General features: G+C 43.1%; 1 protein-coding gene across 3 annotated transcripts in view; it reads left to right on the top strand.

Moving 5' to 3' along the window:
- ZFAND1 (zinc finger AN1-type containing 1) overlaps window positions 1–23,186 on the top strand; it is a 23,830-nt gene extending 644 nt beyond the window's left edge. Inside the window, exons 2-8 of one of the 3 annotated variants that reach the window (XM_056522233.1) lie at window positions 3,891–3,933; window positions 5,951–6,003; window positions 12,960–13,087; window positions 13,886–13,977; window positions 17,993–18,114; window positions 22,454–22,609; window positions 22,952–23,185. In XM_056522233.1, coding sequence (XP_056378208.1) covers window positions 3,891–3,933; window positions 5,951–6,003; window positions 12,960–13,087; window positions 13,886–13,977; window positions 17,993–18,114; window positions 22,454–22,609; window positions 22,952–23,122 — 765 coding nt within the window. In that variant the 3' untranslated portion in view covers window positions 23,123–23,185. Of the gene's footprint in view, window positions 1–3,890; window positions 3,934–5,950; window positions 6,004–12,959; window positions 13,088–13,885; window positions 13,978–17,992; window positions 18,115–22,453; window positions 22,610–22,951 lie in introns of all 3 variants that reach the window. The other 2 variants (XM_056522232.1, XM_056522234.1) reach the window with 2 other exon arrangements.
- Window positions 23,187–23,537: the final 351 nt, after the last annotated feature.

Here is a 23,537-nt window from a genome sequence, read left to right as displayed (position 1 = left end):
TACAATGTTCGGTGGTATAGGGAGCCATGAAAAGAGGAAGGAAGCCCGATTTTATCTACATTATAGGAGAATTTTACATTATAGGAGATTAAGCAATTCTGGGTTCAAACTAGGGATCGACCGATATCGGTTTTTAAGGGCCGATACCGATAATCTGTGGAGGTTAGGGGCGATAGCCGATAATTTATACCGATATTCCGGTATAAATTATCGCTATTTAGCCCCCCCCCTCCCCCCCCCCCCACGACAACGCTGCAGATCATTGATTTAAAGCGGGCACTTTAAGTCAATGAGCTGCAGCAGGTTTTGCGGTGCCAGAGACCGCCGCCACCCGCTTCTCTCCCCCTGCCTGTCCGGGGGTCCTCCTGAGTCCTATCACTATCCCCGTCGACCGCACCCCTGCCCCCCACACCGCGCCCCTCACCGCTGCGCTGCACTGCACCTCCCCCCCACTGACCAGGCCCCATTGCCTCCCCCATCCCTGGTTTTATAATTACCTGTTCCCGGGGCCCAGGGTCCACTCTACATCTGGCTCCGGTGGCGTCCTCCTGAGCTGTCACTGTGCGCACTGACGGTAACGTCACGTTGAGGACGTCACTCGTCATAGCGCACAGCGTAACGCAGGAGGCAGCAGGAGCAAGAAGTAGCGCGGACCCTGGGCCCCGGGAACAGGTAATTATAAAGCCAGCGATGGGGGAGGCAATGGGGCCTGGTCAGTGGGGGGGAGGGGGGTGGTCGCGGTGCGGTGGGTGTTGCGGCACGGTGCGGGGGGTGGGGCATTCTCGGATTATCGGCAAGGTAATTGCCGATAATGCCCAAAATCGTGAATATCGGCCGATAATATCGGCCAAAGCGATAATCGGTCGATCCCTAGTTAAAACATCTTTATCCTTAAAACGTGTAATAAATAAATAAAGAAATAATGCTTATATATGTTACTCACTAGGTCATGCAGATGCTTTACATTTCTTTTTTTTTTTATGTGTCTAGGTTCTGTATTTGGCTCACAAATGTCTATGTGCTGCTGCTCACTCATTCTGATATCCACTGTTCAGGAAGAGGCGTGTCTGATGCAAGCACTGAGCCCACCCTCACTCACCATGCATTATCTTCCTCCCTGAGTCTGCTGTGCTTTGCTGGGTCTCTTCATCAATCACTGCAGGCTGCTCTGTAACCCCCTCCTTCTGTTTTCAGACAGGAATCTGATAGAACAGGAGTGAGCACAGAGGAGTGCTAGTCCCACTCTCACTTACTAAACTTTGCCCCTGCCTGTTCTTCAGGTGAAGTGAAAGGAAAGAAAAAAAAATAAGGTCGGGGGGTCTATACAGTATACAGTATAGCTTCAGGTTGATTGATCGATCACTTCAGGGGAAGCTGATCTGCAGTGATCTGCGGCTCTGGAAAACAGCTGATCTGCTGGGGTGCGAGGTGTCAGACCCTGACCTATCCAATATTAATAACCCATCCTCAGAATACATCATCAATAAATTTTTCCAGGAAAATCTAAAAATATGAAAAAAAAAAATTTGATAAAAGAATTTGTAAAGCTACAATATTTTTTGTGGGCATAAGGGGAGATTTATCAAAACCTGTCCAGAGGAAAAGTTGCCCAGTTGCCCATAGCAACCAATCAGATCGCTTCTTTCATTTTTAACAAGGCCTCTGCAAAACGAAAGAAGTGATCTGATTGGTTGCTATGGGCAACTGGGCAACTTCTCCTCTGCACAGGTTTTGATAAATGTCCTGAATTAAACACGTGTGTAGGGCTATAAATAGTGCTTGCAGCACGCCAATTTTAAACAGTATATTGTGTGAGTAAAAATATGAAATAACTCACATTTCTCAGGAAGATTCTTCCCGCTTTATTTTCTTATTTCCTATTGCACTGTGACAGTCTCGCAGGACCAGCGGTCCTGCGAGACTGTCACAGTGCAGTATGAAATAAGAAAATAAAGCCGGAAAAATTTTCCAGTTATTTCATATTTTTACTCACGCAATAAACTGTTAAAAGTTGGCGTGCTGCAAGCACTATTTATAGCCCTACACACGTGTTTAACCCCTTAACGACGAAGGACGTAAATGTACTTCCTGGTGAGGTGGTACTTAAAGGGGTATTCCAGGCCCAAACTTTTTTTTTATATATCAACTGGCTCCGGAAAGTTAAACAGATTTGTAAATTACTTCTATTAAAAAATCTTAATCCTTCCAATAGTTATTAGCTTCTGAAGTTGAGTTGTTGTTTTCTGTCTAACTGCTTTCTGATGACTCACGTCCCAGGAGCTGTGCAGTTCCTATGGGGATACTCTCCCATCATGCACAGCTCCCGGGACGTGACATCATCATTGAGCAGTTAGACAGAAAACTTCAGAAGCTAATAACTATTGGAAGGATTAAGATTTTTTAATAGAAGTAATTTACAAATCTGTTTAACTTTCCGGAGCCAGTTGATATAAAAAAAAAGGTTTTGCCTGGAATACCCCTTTAACGCACCAGGACGTACATTTACGTCCTATGCATAACTGCGAGCATCGGAGCGATGCTCGCGTCATGCGCGGCAAGTCCCGGCTGCTGCGCGGCAAGTCGCGCGGATGTCCGCCATTAACCCCTCAGATGCCGTGATCAATACAAATCACGGCATCTGCAGCTTCGCGGTACTTTGAATGGATGATCGGATCGCCTGCAGTGCTGCCGCGTTGATCCGATCATCCAGCATGGCGGCCGGAGGTCCTCTCACCTTGCTCCGGCCGTCTCCCGGAGTCTTCTGCTCTGGTCTGCGATCGAGCAGACTAGAGCAGAAGATGACCGATAATACTGCTCAGTGCTATGTCCTATACATAGCACTGAACAGTATTAGCAATCGAATGATTGCTATAAATAGTCCCCTATGGGGACCATTAAAGTGTAAAAATAAAAGTAAAAAATAAAAGTAAAAAATTTGAAAAACCCCCTCCCCCAATAAAAACGTAAATTGTCCCATTTTCCCTATTTCACCCCCACAAAGTGTAAAAAAAAATATATATTTTATATACATATTTAGTATCGCCACGTGCGTAAATATCCCAACTATTAAAATGTTAATGATACCGTACAATGAACGGCGTGAACATAAAAAAAAAAAAAAGAGTCCAAAATAGCTGCTTTTTTTATAACATTTTATTCTAAACATTTTTTTATAAAAAAGTTATTAAAAGTTTTATGTAAGCAAATATGGTATCAATAAAAAGTACAGATCACGGCGCAAAAAATTAGCCCTCATGCCGCCGCTTATACAGAAAAATAAAAAAGTTATAGGTCTTCAAAATAGGGGGATTTTAAATGTACTAATTTGGTTAAACAGTTTGCGATTTATTTTAAGCGCAACAGTAATAGAAAATTGTATTATCATGGGTATCATTTTAATCGTATTGACCCAAAGAATAGTCATTTTTACGCCGTGAAAATGAAACCTTCCAAAATTTTGCTAAATTGCAGTTTTCTTTTTAATTTCCCCACACAAATAGTCTTTTTTTTGGTTGCGCCATATGTTTTATGGTAAATTGAGTGAGGGCATTACAAAGGACAACTGGTCGCACAAAAAACAAGCCCTCAAACTAGTCTGTGGATGAAAATGTAAAAGTTATGATTTTTTGAAGGCGAGGAGGAAAAAATGAAAACGTAAAAATAAAATTGTCTGCTCCTTAAGGCCCAAATGGGCTTCATCATTAAGGGGTTAATTCAGTTGGTTTATGTGGAGTTGTATGGAGCTCTGAAGGTATGGGATTTTTTTCCCATGAACTGAATATGAAGGAACTCAATTTAGTTTGTGCCTTGGTGACTTTTTGATAAATCTCCCCCATAATGTTGTTCATAGTGGATTACCCATAAATTTTTTTTTTCGTGTTCTTTTCTAGATTTTCTTCCCTTTGTGTGTGATGGTTGCTCCAGAGTGTTTTGGTAAGTGGATTTCTGTAGACCGGTTTAAAGGTCACAAGTCATCTATCCTATAGTAACGTAAGACACATAGAGGGGCATTTATCAAAACTGAACTTGCTTTTTGTTCAGTTTAGAGGAAAAAAGTTGTGGGGAAAGTGTCGGCCATGCGCGCACCATATTTACCAATTGGCACATGGACTTGAATGCCCGCTGAATGTCGCAGAGCAGTGGTGGGACGTGCAACAATTGTATTAAAAGTTGCACAGACCTTAATACAATTGTCGCATAAAGACACATAGAGCAGGGTTGAATGGCCTGTGGAAGGTTGTGAATCTGGCCCATCTGACTTTTCTGCAACATTTTGCAGAAAAGTTGCACATGATAAATTAGTGACCACTGCACAAAGTAATGTAAATCAGATCACTTCGTGGTCAGAAAAATTAAACAGTCTAAATGAAATGTTGCAGGAAAAGTAGCCCGGTATCAGCCTGCGACTTTTCCTGCGACAAATTTTGATGAAGAAAGCTGATAAATTCTCCTCAAAGGGTGAGAGTTATGAAAAGTGGAGATGATGCCTGTAGCTAACAATCAGGAAGCTGCCTTCATTGAATAGTGAGATGAGAAATCATATTAAAGGGGTTGTGCGCTGCCCGGCCTTTCGGAGCTCCGCACGCAGCGTCCGGAAGTTCATTACTCTGACCGCTGTGTGCGGGCTTCCGTGTTCGCGGCCGCCGGGCGTGACGTCACGCCCGGCCCCCTCGTGACGTCTCGCCCGCCCCCTCAACGAAAGTCTATGGGAAGGGGGCGCGACCGCTGTCACGCCCCCTTCCCATAGACTTTGGTACAGGGGGCGGGTGTGGCGTCACGCCCGGCGGCCACAAACACGGAAGCCCGCACACAGCGTTCGGAGTACTGAACTTCCGGACGCTGCGTGCGGAGCTCCGAAAGGCCGGGCAGCGCACAACCCCTTTAATATGATTTACAATTAAAGGGGTACTCCACTGCTAGACATCTTATACTCTATCCAAAGGATAGGGGATAAGATGTCTAATCGCTGGGGTCCCGCTGCTGAGAACCGCCGCGATCCCCCGCGGCACCCAGCATTTTAAACAAACACCTGGTTCCTGCAGCAGTGGTCATGACATCGCAGCCACGCCCACTCGTAACGTTACGCCGCATCCCCTCCATTCATATCCGACACCCCCCCTCCCATAGACATGAATGGAGAGGGTGTGGCCGCAACGTCATGATCAGGCTCCGGCTCCGAGCATTCTGAATAAAATGTTCAGAACGCTGGAGCACCGGAGTACCCCTTTAACAGGTTTCCGTGAAAGGCGTTGTGTTCCTTCAGAGACCTCCTCAAAGCAGATTCCTCTCTAGTTCTATAGTCATTTTAAAAAAATTGTGTAGATAAAAAAATGACATTATACTTTTTTTTTATTAAATATTTATTTATTTATTTTTGGTCATTTGCCTATGGGGTGATGTATAATTTGTTAAACATGGCCACTGTCGCTTTACCACAGACACAACCCATCCTAGAAGACCTGGTGGGTGGCATCATGACAGAGCATAGGACTGATGTCCTCCCTCCTGTATCACTAATTAGGGTGTCCATTGTATTATATTGGGATAAATGTAGGCTGCTGGATGCCACCAAAATTATCCCAATGTTAAATTATACACTATATCAAAGCCTGTTCATAGGAAAATTTGCCCAGTGGCCCATAGCAACCACTCATCTTTTAGAGACCTTTTCAAAAATAAAAGAAGCGATCTGATTGATTGCTATGGGCAATTTTTTTCCGCATAATTAGGCCCTGTTCACACATTATAAAATAGTCAATTTTTCAGCTGTAAATGGCTTTAAAAAACTGCAGCTTCTTCTCCTTTACTGCAGTTTTTCTTGCTAAAAACAGCTGCAAAACAAAAAGGGGCCAAGTGTTGTTATTCCACATATTTGCCTTATTTTTTAATGTTCTGTTAGATGTTTCATTGCTGCATTAAATCACAAATGTTTGTTGTTTTTTTGTTGTTGTTGTGTTTTTTAGCCTTACACACAGAAGTAGAGATTCCCATGACTGCCCTGAGGTAAGTGAAGATATATAAGACAATGGCGTGTGGTTAAAGGGGTACTCCACTGCTAGACATCTTATCTGCTATCCAAAGTATAGGGGATAAGACGTCTGATTGCAGGGCTCCCACTGCTGCCCCCCCCCCCCACGATTTCCCGCAGCACCCAGCGTTCTAAACAAATGCAGGGTTCCTGCGACAGTGGTCGTGACATCACGGCCACGCCGCCTCGTGACATCACACCAATCCTCCTCCATTCATGTCTTTGGGAGGGGGCGTCTCGGCCGATGAATGGAGGGGGGCATGGTGTGACATCACGAGGGGGCGTGAAAGTGACGTCACGATCACGGCCTCCGGCTCCGAGCGTTCTGAACAAAATGTTCAGAACGCTGGAGCACTGGAGTGCCCCTTTAACCCCTTAAGGACATGCACCGTAAATGTATGTATAGAAACTCTTAGCGCACATCGCCATACATTTACGGCGCGGCTGTGATACGAGGACAGGAGGTGCGCTCGCTTCATTCCCAGTGGGTCCCGGCAGCTGTCAGCAGCCGCGGACCCGCCAGTAATAGCGGACATCAGCGATCGCGCTGATGTCTGCCATTAACACCTCAGATCACGGCATCTTCGGCAGTGTGGCACTTTTGATGGCTGATCTGATCGCCTGCGCCACTGCCGCGGGGATCAGATCAGCCAAGATGGCGGACGGAGGTCCCCTCACCTGTCTCTGTCCGTCTCCCGGGGTCTTCTGCACGGATCTGCCTTCCAGCAGACCAGAGCAGAAGATGACCGATAATATTGATCAGTGCTATGCCCTATGCATAGCATTGAACAGTATTAGCAATCTAATGATTGCTAGAAATAGTTTCCTATGGGGACTAAAATAGTGTAAAAAAAAAAAAAAAGTACAAAAAAAAAAATGGGAAAAATCCCCTCCCCCAATAACGTTTTAAATCACCCTTTTCCCCCATATTCATACATAAAAGCGTAAAAAAACAATAAATAATAAACATATTTGGTATTGTTGCGTGTGTAAATGTCCAAACTATAAAAATATAATGTTAATGATCCCCTACGGCGAACGGCGTAAACGTAAAAGAAAAAAATCAGCTTTTTTTGTCACATCAAACTGCATTTTTTTAAATTTTTATAAAAAGCAATCAAAAAGTCACATATACGCACATCTGGTACCAAAACAAGCTAAGATCATGGCACAAAAAATTAGCCCTCACACATCCCTGAATACGGAAAAATAAGAAAGTTAGAGGTGGTCAAAATAGGGCTCCCACCATCCTTTTTTATTTATTTTTTAATTTTTCAATTTTTTTTCTGTCCCTGCCTATTGGCAATCTATCCCTAACCCCCTCCCTGCTTTTAATTTTAATTTTTACTATATTAAAAATGCCTTTTGTCTGCCTGGCCGTGTGCTCACTACCAGGCAGACTTCCCCAGCAGGCACCACGTCACTGATGCCTGCTGGGGGGGGACTTCCGCCCTTAGTGCATCTACACAGGGTGCCTCCAGCTGTTTCATCACTACAACTCCCAGCTTGCCCTGACATTTATTGGCTGTCAGGGCATGCTGGGAGTTGTAGTATTGAAACAGCTGGAGGCACCCTGTGTAGATAAACTATTAGTTACATGCGGCGCTAGCCGTCCCCTCCGTCTCCCTCCCCCCCCCCCCCCCCCCCCCCCCGCGCCATACCCCGTTCCCTCCATCACAAACCCCATTACACTTACTGCAGAGTCCCAGCGGGCGTGCAGGGACAGCGGCGGCAACGAGGCGGCGGTGGGAGGAGTGGCCTCCCAGCCAGTGACCGGGGAGCCAATGCGCTCGCTCCCTCCCTGTCTGATTGACAGGCAGGGAGCGAGCGCAGGCTGAATGAAAAATGACCGATGCCCGGCCGCATCAGTCCTTTTTCAGGCGTGACGTCGCACCAGGCTGCAGCCGGCCACTAGGAGGGAGACCCCTAGGCTGCAGCCGGCCACTAGGAGGGAGACCCCTAGTGGCCGGTTTTCAAATGTAAATTAAACAATTTTAATAAATAAAAAAATAATAAAAGTATATTAGAGATATGTTGTAGTACATAAGTACTACAACATATCAAAAAATAAAGTTGGTGACGGTGCCCATTTAAGCATACTTATTTTGTAAAAAAAAGTTTGAGATTTTTTTTATAAAGCAGTACAATAATAGAAATGTATCATTTTAATCGTATTGACCCAGAGAATAAAGAAAACATGCAATTTTTACCATAAAATGTACAGCGTGAAAACGAAACCCTCCAAATTAGCAAAATTATGATTTTTGTTTAAATTTCCTTACACAGAAAATATTTTATTGGGTTTACCATACATTTTAGGGTAAAATGAGTGATGTCATTACAAAGTACAACTGGTCACGCAAAAAACAAGCCCTCATATGGGTCTAGCAAGGGAAATATAAAAGAGTTATGAATTTTAGAAGGCGAGGAGGAAAAAACAAAAACGCTAAAATAAAATTGGCTGCGTCCTTAAGGTGAAAATGAGTCCTTAACCCCTTAAGGACCAAGGACGTACAGGTACGTCCTTGGTCCTGCTCCCGTGATATAACGCGGGGTTACACGGTAACCCCGCATCATATCATGGCGGGCCCGGCGTCATAGTGAAGCCGGGACCCGCCGCTAATAGCGCGCAGCGCCGATCGCGGCGCCGCGCGCTATTAACCCTTTAGCCGCGCGCTCAGAGCTGAGCGGCTAAAAGTGAAAGTAAAAGCTGCCGGTTAACTCAGTGGGCTGTTCGGGATAGCCGCGGCGAAATCGCGGCATCCCGAACAGCTTACAGGACAGCCGGAGGATCCCTACCTGCCTCCTCACTATCCGATCGCCGAATGACTGCTCAGTGCCTGAGATCCAGACATGAGCAGTCAAGCGGCAGAATCATCGATCACTGGTTTCTTATGAGAAACCAGTGATCAATGATGAAGATCAGTGTGTGCAGTGTTATAGGTCCCTATGGGAGCTACAACACTGCAAAAAAAAAGTGAAAAAAAAAAGTGAATAAAGATCATTTAACCCCTCCCTATTAAAAGTTTGAATAACCCCCCTTTTCCCATAAAAAAAACCACAGTGTAAATAAAAATAAATATAAACATATATGGTATCACCGCATGCGGAAATGTCCGAATTATAAAAATATATCGTTAATTAAACCGCTCGGTCAATGGCGTGCGCGCAAAAAAAATCCAAAGTCCAAAATAGTGCATTTTTGGTCACTTTTTGTATCATTTAAAAATCAATAAGTCCTTTCAATGCATAAATGGTACCGTCAAAAACTTCAGATCACGGCGCAAAAAATGAGCCCTCGTACCGCCCCATACACGGAAAAATAAAAAAGTTATAGGGGTCAGAAGATGACAATTTTAAACGTATTAATTTTCCTGCATGAAGTTATGAAGTTTTCAGAAGTACAACAAAATCAAACCTATATAAGTAGGGTATCATTTTAATCGTATGGACCTACAGAGTAATGATAAGGTGTCATTTTTACCGAAAAATGTACTACGTAGAAACGGAAGCCCCCAAAAGTTACAAAACAGCGTTTTTTTTCCAATTTTGTCGCACAATGATTTTTCTTTTTCCGTTTCACTGTAGATTTTTGGGCAAAATGACTGACGTCATTACAAAGTAGAATTGGTGGCGCAAAAAATAAGCAATCATGGATTTTTAGGTGCAAAATTGAAAGAATTATGATTTTTTAAAGGCAAGGAGCAAAAAACGAAAATGCAAAAACGGAAAAAACCCCGGTCCTTAAGGGGTTAAGGGGTTAAAAGCAAAACAGCATTTGAATAATTCTAACAGTTGTCAGTTCTTATCCACCAGAGGGCAGTGTCTGCTATCTGTAATTCAGTACTATATACATGTTCAGTTACTTACCTATATATATATATATATATATATATATATATAACACTCAACGTGTGTGTGTGTGTGTGTGTATGTATGTATGTGTGTATGTTCCAGCATCACGTCCAAACGGCTGAAGATATTAAAAGGGTTATCCAGGAAAAACTTTTTTATATATATCAACTGGCTCCAGAAAGTTAAACAGATTTGTAAATTACTTCTATTAAAAAATCTTAATCCTTTCAGTACTTATGAGCTTCTGAAGTTTAGGTTGTTCTTTTCTGTCTAAGTAATCTCTGATGACACGTGTCTCGGGAACCGCCCAGTTTAGAAGAGGTTTGCTATGGGAATATGCTTCTAAACTGGCCGTTTCCCGAGACACGTGTCATCAGAGATTACTTAGACAGAAAAGAACAACCTTAACTTCAGAAGCTCATAAGTACTGAAAGGATTAAGATTTTTTAATAGAAGTAATTTACAAATCTGTTTAACTTTCTGGAACCAGTTGATATATAAAAAAAAGTTTTTTCCTGGAATACCCCTTTAACATGAAACTTGGCACACATGTTACTTAAATGTCAACAACAAACATAGGATAGGTAATTTAACCCTTACTCACCCCCATTTGCGAGAGTCAGGGTTTTTATTTAAGTCCCATACAAGTCTATGGGAAATATATGTTACTGCATAACTTCCAAACAGCTGGAGATATTTCGATAATACATGGTCACATGTTACTTATATGTCCCCTATGTGAAGGATGGAGTTTTTGTTTCAAGTCCCCTGCATGTATATAGGACTTTTGGTGTCTTACTCCACAAGCTCCGCATCTCCTGGTGAATGCGTCAGTCCGGCTGGTAAGCCACACCCTCCCTGCATGCCATTTCCCATCTCACAAATACACGCCCACCTTTTTAAGCCACACCCCTTTTATTTTCAGCTTACAATATCTTTACCACAATGGAGCCCCGCCTGAGGACGGGATATGAGGATTAGAAATGAGGATTAGCTATGGAGAAGGCATATGAGGACGGGATATGAGGTTGGGATATTGGAACGGGATATGGGGTCGAGATATGATGACAAAATATGAGGACAGGATATGAGGTCGGAATATGAGGACAGGATATAGGGACGGGATATGGGGTCGAGATATGAGAACAAAATATGAGGACAGGATATGAGGCCGGAATATAAGAAGGATAAGGTAGGAAAAACTGGGCAGCGCCGGGTACTCAGATAGTATCTATGTATATATATATATATATATATATATATATATATATATATATATATATATATATATATAAAAAACTCAATAGGGGACATGCATCACAGATTTTACACCTGTTTTGTGTCTAAATTTTGGCGCAAAATTTTGCGCAAGCATTTTTTTTTGTGTCTTTTTTTGCGTACATTCTGGTGGAGCATTTCCTCCAGATGTGTAGGTTTCGGTGTACCTTGGAGTGACAAAGTTAGTACGCACGAATTTATTAACTGCGTACATTTCATTTACCCTCAGAAATCTTGCGCAATGACCATATTTTTAACACAAATATAAGCCATCTTGTACAACACGTAGCAAGATGCTCTAAATAATCGATTCCATTTTTCAATGAGTGGATTGCGGAGATTACTATGCTTCTGCCACCAGTCAGATTATCTCTGGGATACTTAAAATCTTTTCCATGTACCTTTTAAAAAAAAAAAAAGCAATGTTTATGGACGCTTGTGATCCCCCTTCACCTGCAGTCTAATTGGATACTTGGGATAATACACCGGTTATAGTGCGGGTGAAATACTTTCCGGCACAGTTCATACCTCGAACTGTGTAAAATTCAAACTCCCCGCTGTTCTTGATGAGTGCAGGAGAATGCACCTGTGTAGTGTTACCATGGTGACCGTACAGCTAAGACTATACTGTAATGTGCCCGGAGGGAGAAGGAGGTACAATCCACTTGTCCCTCATAAAAATCCACTTGTCTTGGGACAAAATAATTTTAACCCAAATAGTATGTAAATAAGGTATTTTATTAATTAAAAACTTGATAGGCAGACCAGTATGTCACCCCATTAGGTGGATAGGATCCTTGATAAGTAAGTCCGCCCCATTAATGGAATACTGCTGTACAAAATAACTTATCCCGACCGCTGGGAAACCCCTCCCCCCCCCCCCCCCCCCCCCCGACCTCTTCTTAGGGGCCCCAGCAGGAATGGGGGCTTGTCCGCATGACGCAGCAGTCGACACGCTACCCCCCCCCCCCCCCCCCCCAATTATCCCATAGATACATGGAGGGGGCATTTCAGCAGCCATGTCATGCATGGATGGAACATTCCCTTCATGCCGTCTGCTGGGGCCTCATACAAGAGCGGTCAGTGTCAGTCCGGCTTGCAAGCCACACCCAATCTCACAAAGACACGCCCACTGTTTAAGCCCCACACCTTTTATTCTCTACCCTTTTTGTGCATCAGTCTGGCTTGCAAATCACGCCCAGTCCCACAAAGCCACGTCATCTTCTATTTTCAGCTTACAATATCTTCCTCACAAATCAGTCCCACCTGAGGACAAGATATGAGGATGGGACATAAGGACGGGATATGAGAACAGGATATGAGATCGGCATATGAGGACAGGATATGAGGATGGGACATAAGGACAGGATATGAGCTCGGGATAGGAGGACGGGATATGGGGTTGGAATATGACAACAATATATGAGGACGGGATATGAAGTCAAAAGCTTCCTCCTTTGTTGATTTTCCTCCCCAACAAGGATTAGGAAGGAAAACTGGGCAAACACCAGGTACTCAGCTAGTATAAATATATAAATATTCATTTTATCCAGCAATAGAAACAAATATGTCCGAGTAAATATAGGTCCCCATCTGCTCCGCTGTTTATTGTACATTTTTATTTCTTCTCTTGTTGGTTTTCTGAAAACAACAACCATTCACAGCCATTACTGCAGCTCCTACAAATGTTGTCACCCTGGTTCCCCATATTCCTCTATATCAAGTCTGGCCTGTGTGTTAATGGTTGCCTACACGGTAGCACATGATTCCCATTAATAGATGACAATGTTTTTTACAGGTGACTACAGGCCCCAGCAGTGCACAGTCTGGAGTCAGCACACAGATCCCTTGTTCTTACACAGGATGCATTGGGAAAGAATTGGTGGAGGTTTTATGTCCTTTCTGCAAAAAACATTTCTGCTTGAGGTTTGTTTGGTCATATACACATAGGCCCAGATTTATCAAAGAATGTCTATGGTAGAGCTATTTTCCCACGTTTATTTGGGTGGTGGGTTTGACTAGCCTGCATCTTATTTATCAAGAAGGTGCAGCAGGATGATGAATTTTGCGCAGCTCTGCTGTAGTGGGAAAAGCTCTACCACATACACTTATTCTAGACGCTTGTGAGGGAGGGAAGTAGACCCTTTCCCGGGGTCCTGAATTTGGCAGGTTAGGTGATTTTACTTACTTACACAGAGCTGCTGGGACATTTTTACTTGTATTTTAGACGATTGTGGTGTCTAAGGGGTTAAAGCCAGGCATCACCGTGATCGGTGATGTCTGGCATTAGAGATGGGTCCTGGTGGCAGATAGCCACCAGGACCACCCAGCTATGACCCGCACTCAGCTCCTGACATGTGTCATAGAAGGGGAGTGGGACGCTGTCGTCCACAAGAGGTTAAAGGTTCAATTGTGGAAGGTAGAAATTATTCTCACGCCTACTGGTAGGTGATGTAGCTTTGCGCCTAAAAAAGTACCTTTGAACACAAAATGATAAATACGTGACCACTGCATGGTCAAAAAGAAAACGTTCTACGGGTAGGCAAAAAGAGTAAAGCTGTCTATATCAAAAGGCGCATAAATGTCTCAAATATGCTGCTTGCGCTTGAACTGCGCCTTAACATAGACAAAAAAAATGCTCTAAAAGCAATTATAAATCTCCCCCATAACGCTGCATGCCCCCCACCACATTGTATTTCATATAGCGCCCTCTTTCTTTTCCAGGCATCGTCACCAGCCAGATCATGAATGTGAGAAACTGGAGGCTCCAAAGCCACGGATGGCAGCAACCCAGCAGCTGGTGAAAGAGATTGTGGGTATGTGAGTGTTCTCTAAGGCTAAGTATCCACTTGGTTATTTTTCTGGCCCAAAAAATGCAAGGAAAAATGACAGAAAAAAAGCCAAGACATTTTCCTGCGTTTGGCGTTTTTTTGGTGCGTTTTTTCTAGCGTTTTTGCCTTTGAGTGGAAATTGCATTTTTGGCCCCTTTGGCGTTTTTTTCAAAATTTGTTGGGTACTAAATAAAAAATAATAATAATAACATTTTTTAGAATTTAATTTTTAATACAAGAGGTATGCAGTAAAAACAAACTTCTTTCCCTGTGCCCCGGCTGTAAAAAGAAAAAAAAAAAAACGGCCAACTCTTTACATAACAGAGTGCTCAGCCTATTGCCGGCCGAGGCGGGACATCGCTGCGGCCGGCGATATGCTGACAGCTCTGTGACGTTCCGAGCCAAAAGAAGCCAGAAGAGCTGCAGCATCGGAGGAACAGGACCCGTCTCTGCAACAGGGAACGTAGGAAGATGAGTGAATTTTATTTTTTTTTTCTTTTTGCAGCCTTGGCACAGTGAAAGATGTTTGTTTTTACTGCATATCTCCTTAAATTTTTAAACCGGGACCAATTTATGTGGGCGGCAGGGACCTAAAAATGTAGAAAGGGGCCATTTAATTGTAAAAATGATATTTTTTATTAGTAATGTATTTTAATAATGTGTTTAATAAAGTGTATGTGTGTTTTTAACTTTTTACACTTTTTTCTTTATTTTTTTTACATTTTTTTAGGTAGTAATACTACTCCCAGCATGGAACAGCCTGTTCCATGCTGGGAGTAGTATTACTACCTAAAAAAAGGTAAAAAATAAAGAAAAAAGTGTAAAAAGTTAAAAACACAGGCTGTTCCATGCTTGGAGTAGTAGCACCTGTACTAATAGACAGATAGCCCCGGGTGTCACTTTTGACACCCGTTGCGATCCTCCTATATAATTTGTAGAAGCCGGCGGAACGGTCTGCTCCCCTGCACTGTACACTGTGATGTGAAGATCACAGATTCGTATATGCTGCTAAGAGTTGTGATTGGCTGGAACCATCCGGCCAATCACAACTCTCAGCAGCATATGCGAATCTGTGATGTGAAGATAACTTCACGTCACAGACTACAGTGCAGGGGACCAGAGAAGAGCGGCCTACTGGCCGCTTCTATAGCTTATACAGGACGATCGGAGCGGGTGTCAGGAGTGACCAGGCGAGTCTCCCTGGGGGGGGATGCGAGGGGACCTGGGGCAGCTCATACACAGATCCCTGGACTTTAAAAGGGAAGGGGTGCAGTGCTACAAGGACAAGAAGTACCGGGAGGCCATCGGCAAGTACCACCGGGCACTGCTGCAGCTGGAGGGGCTCCAGGGGGAGCAGAACAGCACTAGGGTGAGCCTGCAGCCCGGGAGATTATCGGAGGAGCCTTGGACGGTGGCGGAGAGCATCGAAATGGATTGTTATAACAGCTTGGTAGATGGGTGCTGCTGGGCATGACATGTCTCCTCTGTCAGCGGGGACACTTGTCTGCATGTGGTACAGATAATGGGCACTGACACAGTGATGATGTGCACTGGAGCCGGGTGTGATGCCAGTCCTGCCAAGCACCTGCATAGGATGCACCCAGTGCAAGAAAAGACTAGGTGCTATGTTTCCCTGGCTGCCATCCCCTTTTACTAGAGTAAAGATTGGTGCTGTTGTTATGCACAACCTGGACAAAAGTGCCTGGTAGTGATGGTACCTTGGTCAAAAGTGGCCAGCTGTGATTCCCTACTATTGATAGAAGTGTCTTGTTGTGATAGCACCTTGAGCAAAATTGCAGGTACTACTGCTCCAAGCATGGAGCAGAGTGTGCTCCATGTTGGGAGCAGTAGTACTTGCAGTTAAGGACAGATCACAGAATGTGTCACTCCTGACACCCACTACAATCATCCTGTATAAGCTATAGAAGCGGCCGGCCAGCCACACTTCTCTGGTTTCCTGCACTGTATCCTGCTGTGATGTGAAGTTATCTTCACATCACAGATTCGTATATGCAGCTGAGAGTTGTGATTGGCTGAAAGCATCCGGCGAATCACAGCTCTTAGCGGGAAATATGAATCTTCACATCACAGAGTACAGTGCAGGGGAGCGGAGAAGCGGCCGTGTCGTCTGCCTCTATAGACTATAAAGGAGGATCGCAACGCGTGTCAGAAGTGACACCCTGTACGATCTGTCTATTATAACAGGTACTACCCCCAGCATGGAACAGTCTGTGCTACCTAAAAAATTTAAAAAATAAAGAAAAAAATTTGAAAAAAGTTTAAACACACACACACACTTTATTAAACACTATGGGAGAAAAATGCCACGATTTCAGTGAAAAAAAAACGTCATAGGCTCAACATGCTGCAATTTTGAAAAGCTGAAAAAAAAGCAAAGTGGAAAAGGCATTTTTTTATTGACTTGCAGCTAACATCTGGCCGCAGCGTTTTTTCACTGAAAAAATGCCATGGGGCAGATTTGGCGTGGTGGAAAGTTTTTGGAGAGTCAGAGGCTGGAGACCACTGGGATAGATAATGATACCAAAATAGGTACATGGTGCAGGCCAGATGTTTTAAATTCTACATTAGCCTATGTTCACACATGGCAGATCTGTTGCAGAAACTTCAACCAAGCAACTTTTCTTCTGGACAGGTTGTGATAAATCTCCCCCATTGAGATTAACCACTTAACAACCTATGATATGTATTTTCATCATGGGGTCATTTAAGGATGTATGGAGGGGGCTCAGGAGCCGAGCCTGCTCCAGACCTGGCAACCGCTCACTCTGCTCCTACAACCTGCCATATGCCTTCGTGGTTGCCAGCACTGCTCCACTCCTACAGCTTAAAGGGGTATTCCAGGAAAAACTTCATATCAACTGGCTCCAGAAAGTTAAACAGATTTGTAAATTACTTCTATTAAAAAATCTTAATCCTTCCAATAATTATCAGCTGCTGAAGTTAAGTTGTTCTTTTCTGTCTGGCAACAGTGCTCTCTGCTGACATCTCTGCTTGTCTCGGGAACTGCACTGAGCAGAATAGGTTTGCTATGGGGATTTGCTTCTACTCTGGACAGTTCCCGAGACAGGTGTCATCAGAGAGCACTTGGACAGAAAATAACAACTCAACTTCAGCAGCTCATAAGTACTGAAAGGAGTAAGATTTTTTAAGTGAAGTTATTTACAAATCTGTTTAACTTTCTGATATGTATAAAAAAAAATTTTTTTCCTGGATAACCGCTTTAATACATTGTACACTGTAATACATTGATCTGTTTGAGCAATTGAATGATTGTAAATATAAATATATAATAGAAAAAAAGTATATCACAGCGTGGAGAATTGTCCGAACAATAAAAATATTGGCATAAAAAAAATTCCATAATAGGAAAAAAAGTCACATTTACACCATAATGGTACCAATAAAATCTGCAGATCATGGCCCTCAAACATCTTCATAGACAAAAATGAAAAAGATATAGGGGCCAGAATATGGCAATACAAAGCATGTTTTATTTTTGTAAATGTAGTAAAACATAATAAAAACTATACAAATTGGATATTGCTGTAAGTGTACTGACTTGGCCCCAAATTAACCTCACAGTATATTTTATGGTAAAACGAAGAGTGTCATTAGAAAGTTCAATTGGTCCCACAAAAAACAAACCCTCATATGTGTCTGTAGATGGAAAAATAAAAGTTATGACTTAGGAGGCGAGAAGGAAAAAGCAAAAACTCACAAATTTTCTAGGTTGCTAAGAGGTTAATGAAAAAATTAGGGTAGGGTCACACGTGCCATATACGCACCTGATTTTGCTGGCAATTGACTTCAATGGAAAGCAAAATATGCAGCAGCAAATGCAGCAAAATACGGCACCTATGACCCAACCCTTAGGGATGTGATTTATGATGTGTCTGCTATTGTTACCTATGTGTTTTCTGCTGTTTCTCTACACCTTCTGGCTGCTTCTTATTGTATAACATGAATGTGATTTTTTTAGATTCCAAAAATTCCACTCCTCCTAACAAAGTGCGCAGAGGGGCAAAAAACGCAGAGACTGCAGCAAAGGTGGCATTAATGAAGCTGAAGTTACATGCGCTGGGGGATAAATCTTTACCTCAGGTAAGACTATAGGGGGAATTATCATTTATGACTTTTTCAGCCCTATTTTTGGAGCACTTACTCCTGTATGCCAGTTTCAATTGTAGAAAATGTGTCATATTGTTGTGCAAGGTTTGATGAATTAGCTCATTTTTTCCTTGCAGCTTTTCAGCGTGTGGTGTGTACACAATCTATAAGAGAGGTTTTACCATCAAGATGAATAGGTCTAAACTTATGCAATATGTGAAATTAAACATATTTGCATATACAAGTAATTTGTTTTTAAAAGACGTCCCTGCCAATTTAGGCTAGATGTTCTCTTGTTTTTTGCTTGTCATAGGATACCTCCTGTAGGCAGTTATCTCTTCTGCTCAGGCATGCTCAGTTGCTCTGTTCTTATCACACTAAATATACAGCCAAATAGACTTCAGCATATAAAGCTGCTACACTGCATACCATTCACTTACATACTTATGTATGAGGGGGTCTGGCTAAATATTCACTGGCCAAGATGAGGTAAATATACATTATGTAATGCTATAACTTCTATATCACAGTCTGTAACACTAAATTCACATGGTAGGAGGGGAGGGAGGACATTATTCAATATAATAACACTGTTTACTGTATTAAAAGCTGGCAAAAAGAACTTTTACTATTATGGAGATGCAGCACAGGAATATGCATCTGCTCTAATAACTGCTGGGAAATGAAGGTGGTCAAAGGAAACAATGTCAAATGTAATAAGAGAAGGGTCTTGGTAAAAGAGGTGATGAAGAACCAAATGTTCACCCTGGCTGAGCTCCAAAGATCCTGTGTGCAGATGGGAGTAGTTCAGAGTGGCCAGAAAGAAACTTCTCCTCAGTGAAAGACACATGAAGGCCATTGCAAAAAAAATATGTAAAGGACTGTGAGAAACAAGATTTTCTGGTCTGATGAAATCAAGATTGAACTTTTTGGCCTCAATTCTAAGCGTCATGTGTGGAGTAGGGATTGACCGATATTGATTTTTTAGAGCCAATACCGATAACCTGTGAACTTTCAGGCCGATAACTTATAGCGATATTACGTGCATTATCTGGGCACATGACGGGGGGGGGGGCTGTCTTGTGCCCCCACATATAATTCCCCCCTGTCATGTGCCCAGGGCTGTGGAGTCGGTATATAAATGTTCCGACTCCGGAGTTTTCTGTGCTCCCGACTCCTCTGTATTAATATGTGAATGTATTTTATACATTCCTTGAAGGAAAGAAAGGCAACATACATGTCATTACCACAGGACTACTGGCTGGGAAGCCAACAGTCTACTGTATTGAACAGTTTGTGTGCTGATCTGCTGCTGAAGATAGGGCAGTGGGAGGATCCAGGAAGGGGCATTTATTATAAATCATGATTTCCCTAGTAGAATCCCATAGTCAAGTTTAAAGGGGTACTCCGCCCCTAGACATCTTATCCCCTATCCAAAGGATATTTTTATCCTGCTGCTGGGGACCCCCGGGATCGCCACTGCGGCACCGCGCTTTCATTACTACACAGAGAGAGTTCGCTCTGTGCGTAATGATGGGCTATACAGGGGATGGAGCAGCGTTACATCATGGTTCCGCCCCTCGTGACATCACGGTCCGCCCCCTTAATGCAAGTCTATGGCAGGGGGCGTGACTACCCCCACGCCCCTTCCCATAGACTTGTATTGAGGGGGCGGGCCGTGACATCATGAGGGGCGGAGTCGTGATGTAACAATGCTCCGGCCCCTGTATCGCCTGTCATTACTAGCTCTGTGCAGTAATGAGCAAGCAGCGGCGATCCAGGGGGTCCCCAGCAGCGGGACCTCGCGATCTGACATCTTATCCGCTTTCCAAAGGATAGGGAATAAGATGTCAGATCGCCGGGGTCCCACTGCTGGGGACCCCACCGGGATCGCCGATGCGGCACCGCGCTATCATTACTGCACAGAGCGAGTTCGCTCTGTGCGTAATGACGGGCGATACAGGGGCCGGAGCATCACTACATCACGGCTCCGCCCCTAGACATCACGAGTACCCCTTTAAGCTAACAATCGAGTTTACAAGTTTTTATAGCCTTAGCTGAATGGCAGTAGTTTTTCCAATGGTTTACAGCTTCAGTCTTGAACTATTGACCCTCCATTCCCTTCACTTATGCAAGGGTCTCTAGTCCTGCAAAAAACATATTTCCTTAATCCCTTATCAGTGAGAGGCTAGGTTACCCATGGGTTCCCTGTAACAGCAGGACACAACACTATGGAAAGTATAAGTATTGCCGCTCCTAATTGTGCGATGAATGCCAAATAGTAAAGCACATGAAAAGCATGCTACTTCACAGTCACTTAACGTGTTCGTTTTGCGGTTACATGAGGCACTGCATGCATTGGTCTTTATTCTTATAGTAGAGAATTCATTAATAATAACTTTTTGTGAATTGGGACATTTAAACTTGCTTTTTTTTTTTTTTTATTCCAATCTAAATTTAGTAGGAGTCGGAGTCGGTGCATTGTTTGCCGACTCCAGGTACCCAAAATTTCGTCCTACTCCGACTCTCCGACTCTGACTCCGACTCCACAGCCCTGCATGTGCCCCTCATATATAATACCCCTGTCCTGTGACCCCCACATATAATGCCCCATGTCCTGAATTCCTCACATATAATGCCCCCCTGACATGTGCCCCTCACTTATAATTTGCCCGGTTATACCGTGCCCGAGCAGTAGTCCCCTTTCTCACACGCTGCTCCATTCTTGCAGTGTGAGTGAGAGCTGCGGGGACGTGACCTCCGGATGCCGGCGCGATAATGTGATGTCATCGCGCCGGCCTGCCGTGGATGGCGTCCCCCTGGCTCTCACTCCCACTGCAAGAATGGAGCAGCGTGTGAGAAAGGTGAGGGAGTGGTGGAGCGAGACAGCTGACAGCTTCCGCTCCACCATGCTGTCAGCTGTCAGGGAGGGGCAACAATCTCAGGGGGGGGGGGGCATTGCTTCAGGGCCGTCCGGAGCAGCATTATCGGCAGGTTAGATGCCAGTACCGATAACTTTCAAAATTGTGAATATCGGCCGATAATATCGGCCAATCCAATAATTGGTCGATCCCTAGTGTGGAGGCACTGCTCATAATCAGTGAAGCATGGTGGGGGCAGCTCGTTGTGGTGTTTTTCAGTGGCTGGGACAGGGAGACTGATCAGGGTGGAGGAAAAGCTGAATGAAGCAAAGTATAAAGACATTTTAATGAAAACCTTTTCCAGAGTCCTCTGGACCTCAGACTGGGCCAAAGGTTTACCTTCCAACAAGACTATGACCCTAAGCACACAGCCATGGCTACATTTAGGGACAACTCTGTGAATGTCCTTAAGTGGGCCAACCAGAGCCGTGACTTTAACTCAATGGAACATCTCTGGAGAAGCCTGAAAACGGCTTCCACCGACGGTCCCCATCCAACCGGACAGAGCCTGAAAGGATCTGCAGGATCCTGGGTAACTGAGTAAAGTATCTGAATACTTAAAGGGGTACTCCTCTGGAAACATTTTTTTTTTTTAAATCAACTGATGGCAGAAAGTTAAACAGATTTGTAAATTACTTCTATTTAAAAATCTTCATCTTTCCAGTACTTATCAACTGCTGTATACTACAGAGGAAGTTATTTTTTTATTATTATTTATTTTCTGTCTGACCACAGTGCTTTCTGCTGACTTCTCTGTCCATATCAGGGACTGTCCAGAGCAGGAGAAAATCCCTATAGCAAACCTATCCGGCTCCTGGACAGTTCCTGACATGGACAGAGGTGTCAGCAGAGAGCACTGTGGTCAGAAAGGAAATTCAAAAAGAAAAGAAGTTTCTCTGTAGTATACAGCAGCTGATAAGTACTAGAAGGATTAAGATTTTTAAATAGAAGTAATTTACAAATCTGTTTACCCCTTTAATGTTTATGCAATATTTAGTTTTTCCTTTTTTGATTTGCAAAGATTACTAACATTCTGTTTTCATATTCTCATTATGGGGTATTGAGTGCAGAATAATGGGTGAAAATATTATTATTTTTTATTTTTCACAAAATATGAAAAAAGTTAAAGGGTATGGAAACTTACTCAATGACTATATGGGGTAATAACTCTTTGGACCCTACATAATGGATCCATAGCATGACTGTGTGCATGAGGCCTTATGCTCATAACTGGAATCCTTAAAAGGAAACAGAGTTGGTGGTTTAGAAAAATGTAAATGCATAAATGGATCTGTACTGGATTCTATATTGGAAGGGTTTCTACACTAGAGGGCTCGTGGCCTATTTAATCTGTCTGCTCTAAGCTGTTTTTCTTGCCATACATGATTCTCTTCAAATTTCCTACATTTCAGTCTGAAAGGATTTACTTTCAAGTGTACTTGCCTACGGGTGGAAAGGACAAAAGCAAACCCATGTTCTTCTGTAAGAAGTGGAGTATCGGGAAAGTTGTTGACTATGCAGCTTCAATAGCAAGCCTGAAAAATGACAATAACAAAGCCGCTGCAAAGGTACAGTCCACGTTCCTTCTTAAAGTGTACCTGTAAAAAAAAAAAAAAAAATTACTTTTGCAACAGCTGGAGGCACCCTGATTGGAAATTACTGCCCTATCCTATGCATTTAGGGATAGCAAGCTGAAATGGAAATACCCCTTTAATAGAGTAAAATAAATTCAAAAAAATTATTTTTTTGTCCCACATAGCAGACCCTTGAAACATAAGGTAACTTCCTTACTTTTTCCAGTTTTCTGCTCACTGTTAGTGAATGGAACCATTATTCAATAACATCCACAAGATAAAAAATAAGTTCCTATTCAGGTTGTTATAACATCGTATGCCTCCTTTGTCTTACAGAAGCTGCGAGTGTGCCACACAGAGACAGGGGCATCTCTACCAATGGACAGCTCTCTGGAAACATGGCTGTCCAGTGCAGAAAATCCTTTATACAATGGTGGAAATATTATCATTGAGTATTTGGATAATGAGTGCAATGAAATTAAAGATACTAGTATTTATTTATCATAGATCCCCTTCCTACTTATTAAAGTGTGCTGTTTTTAAGTGTGTGACTTGAGATTCAGTGACTTTACATTCTGGGAGTATAAAAGAGTTATTTTTACTTTATTTCTACAGATAATTGTGTTTAGATTCCGTAGAGCTCCATAGGTATAAAATGTCCTCAATGTTTGACAATGTGGTCCAGTGTACATCTTGTGCTATGAATGCGATCCTTAAATGTTTTCAAATCAACTGGTGCCAGAAAGCTAAACAGATTTGTAAATCTCAAGCCTTCAAGTACTTATCAGCTGCTGTATACTCCAGATATACTACAAAGAAAATTGTTAAGTTCTTTCCAGTCTGACCACAGTGCTCTCTCCTGACACCTCTGTCCGTGTCAGGAACTGTCCAGATAAGAAGCAAATCCCCTTAGAAAACCTCT

The sequence above is a fragment of the Hyla sarda genome, chromosome 5 (genome assembly GCF_029499605.1).
Source record: "Hyla sarda isolate aHylSar1 chromosome 5, aHylSar1.hap1, whole genome shotgun sequence".
NCBI classification, from domain to species: domain Eukaryota; kingdom Metazoa; phylum Chordata; class Amphibia; order Anura; family Hylidae; genus Hyla; species Hyla sarda.
This window is presented reverse-complemented; position numbering and strand designations above follow the sequence as displayed.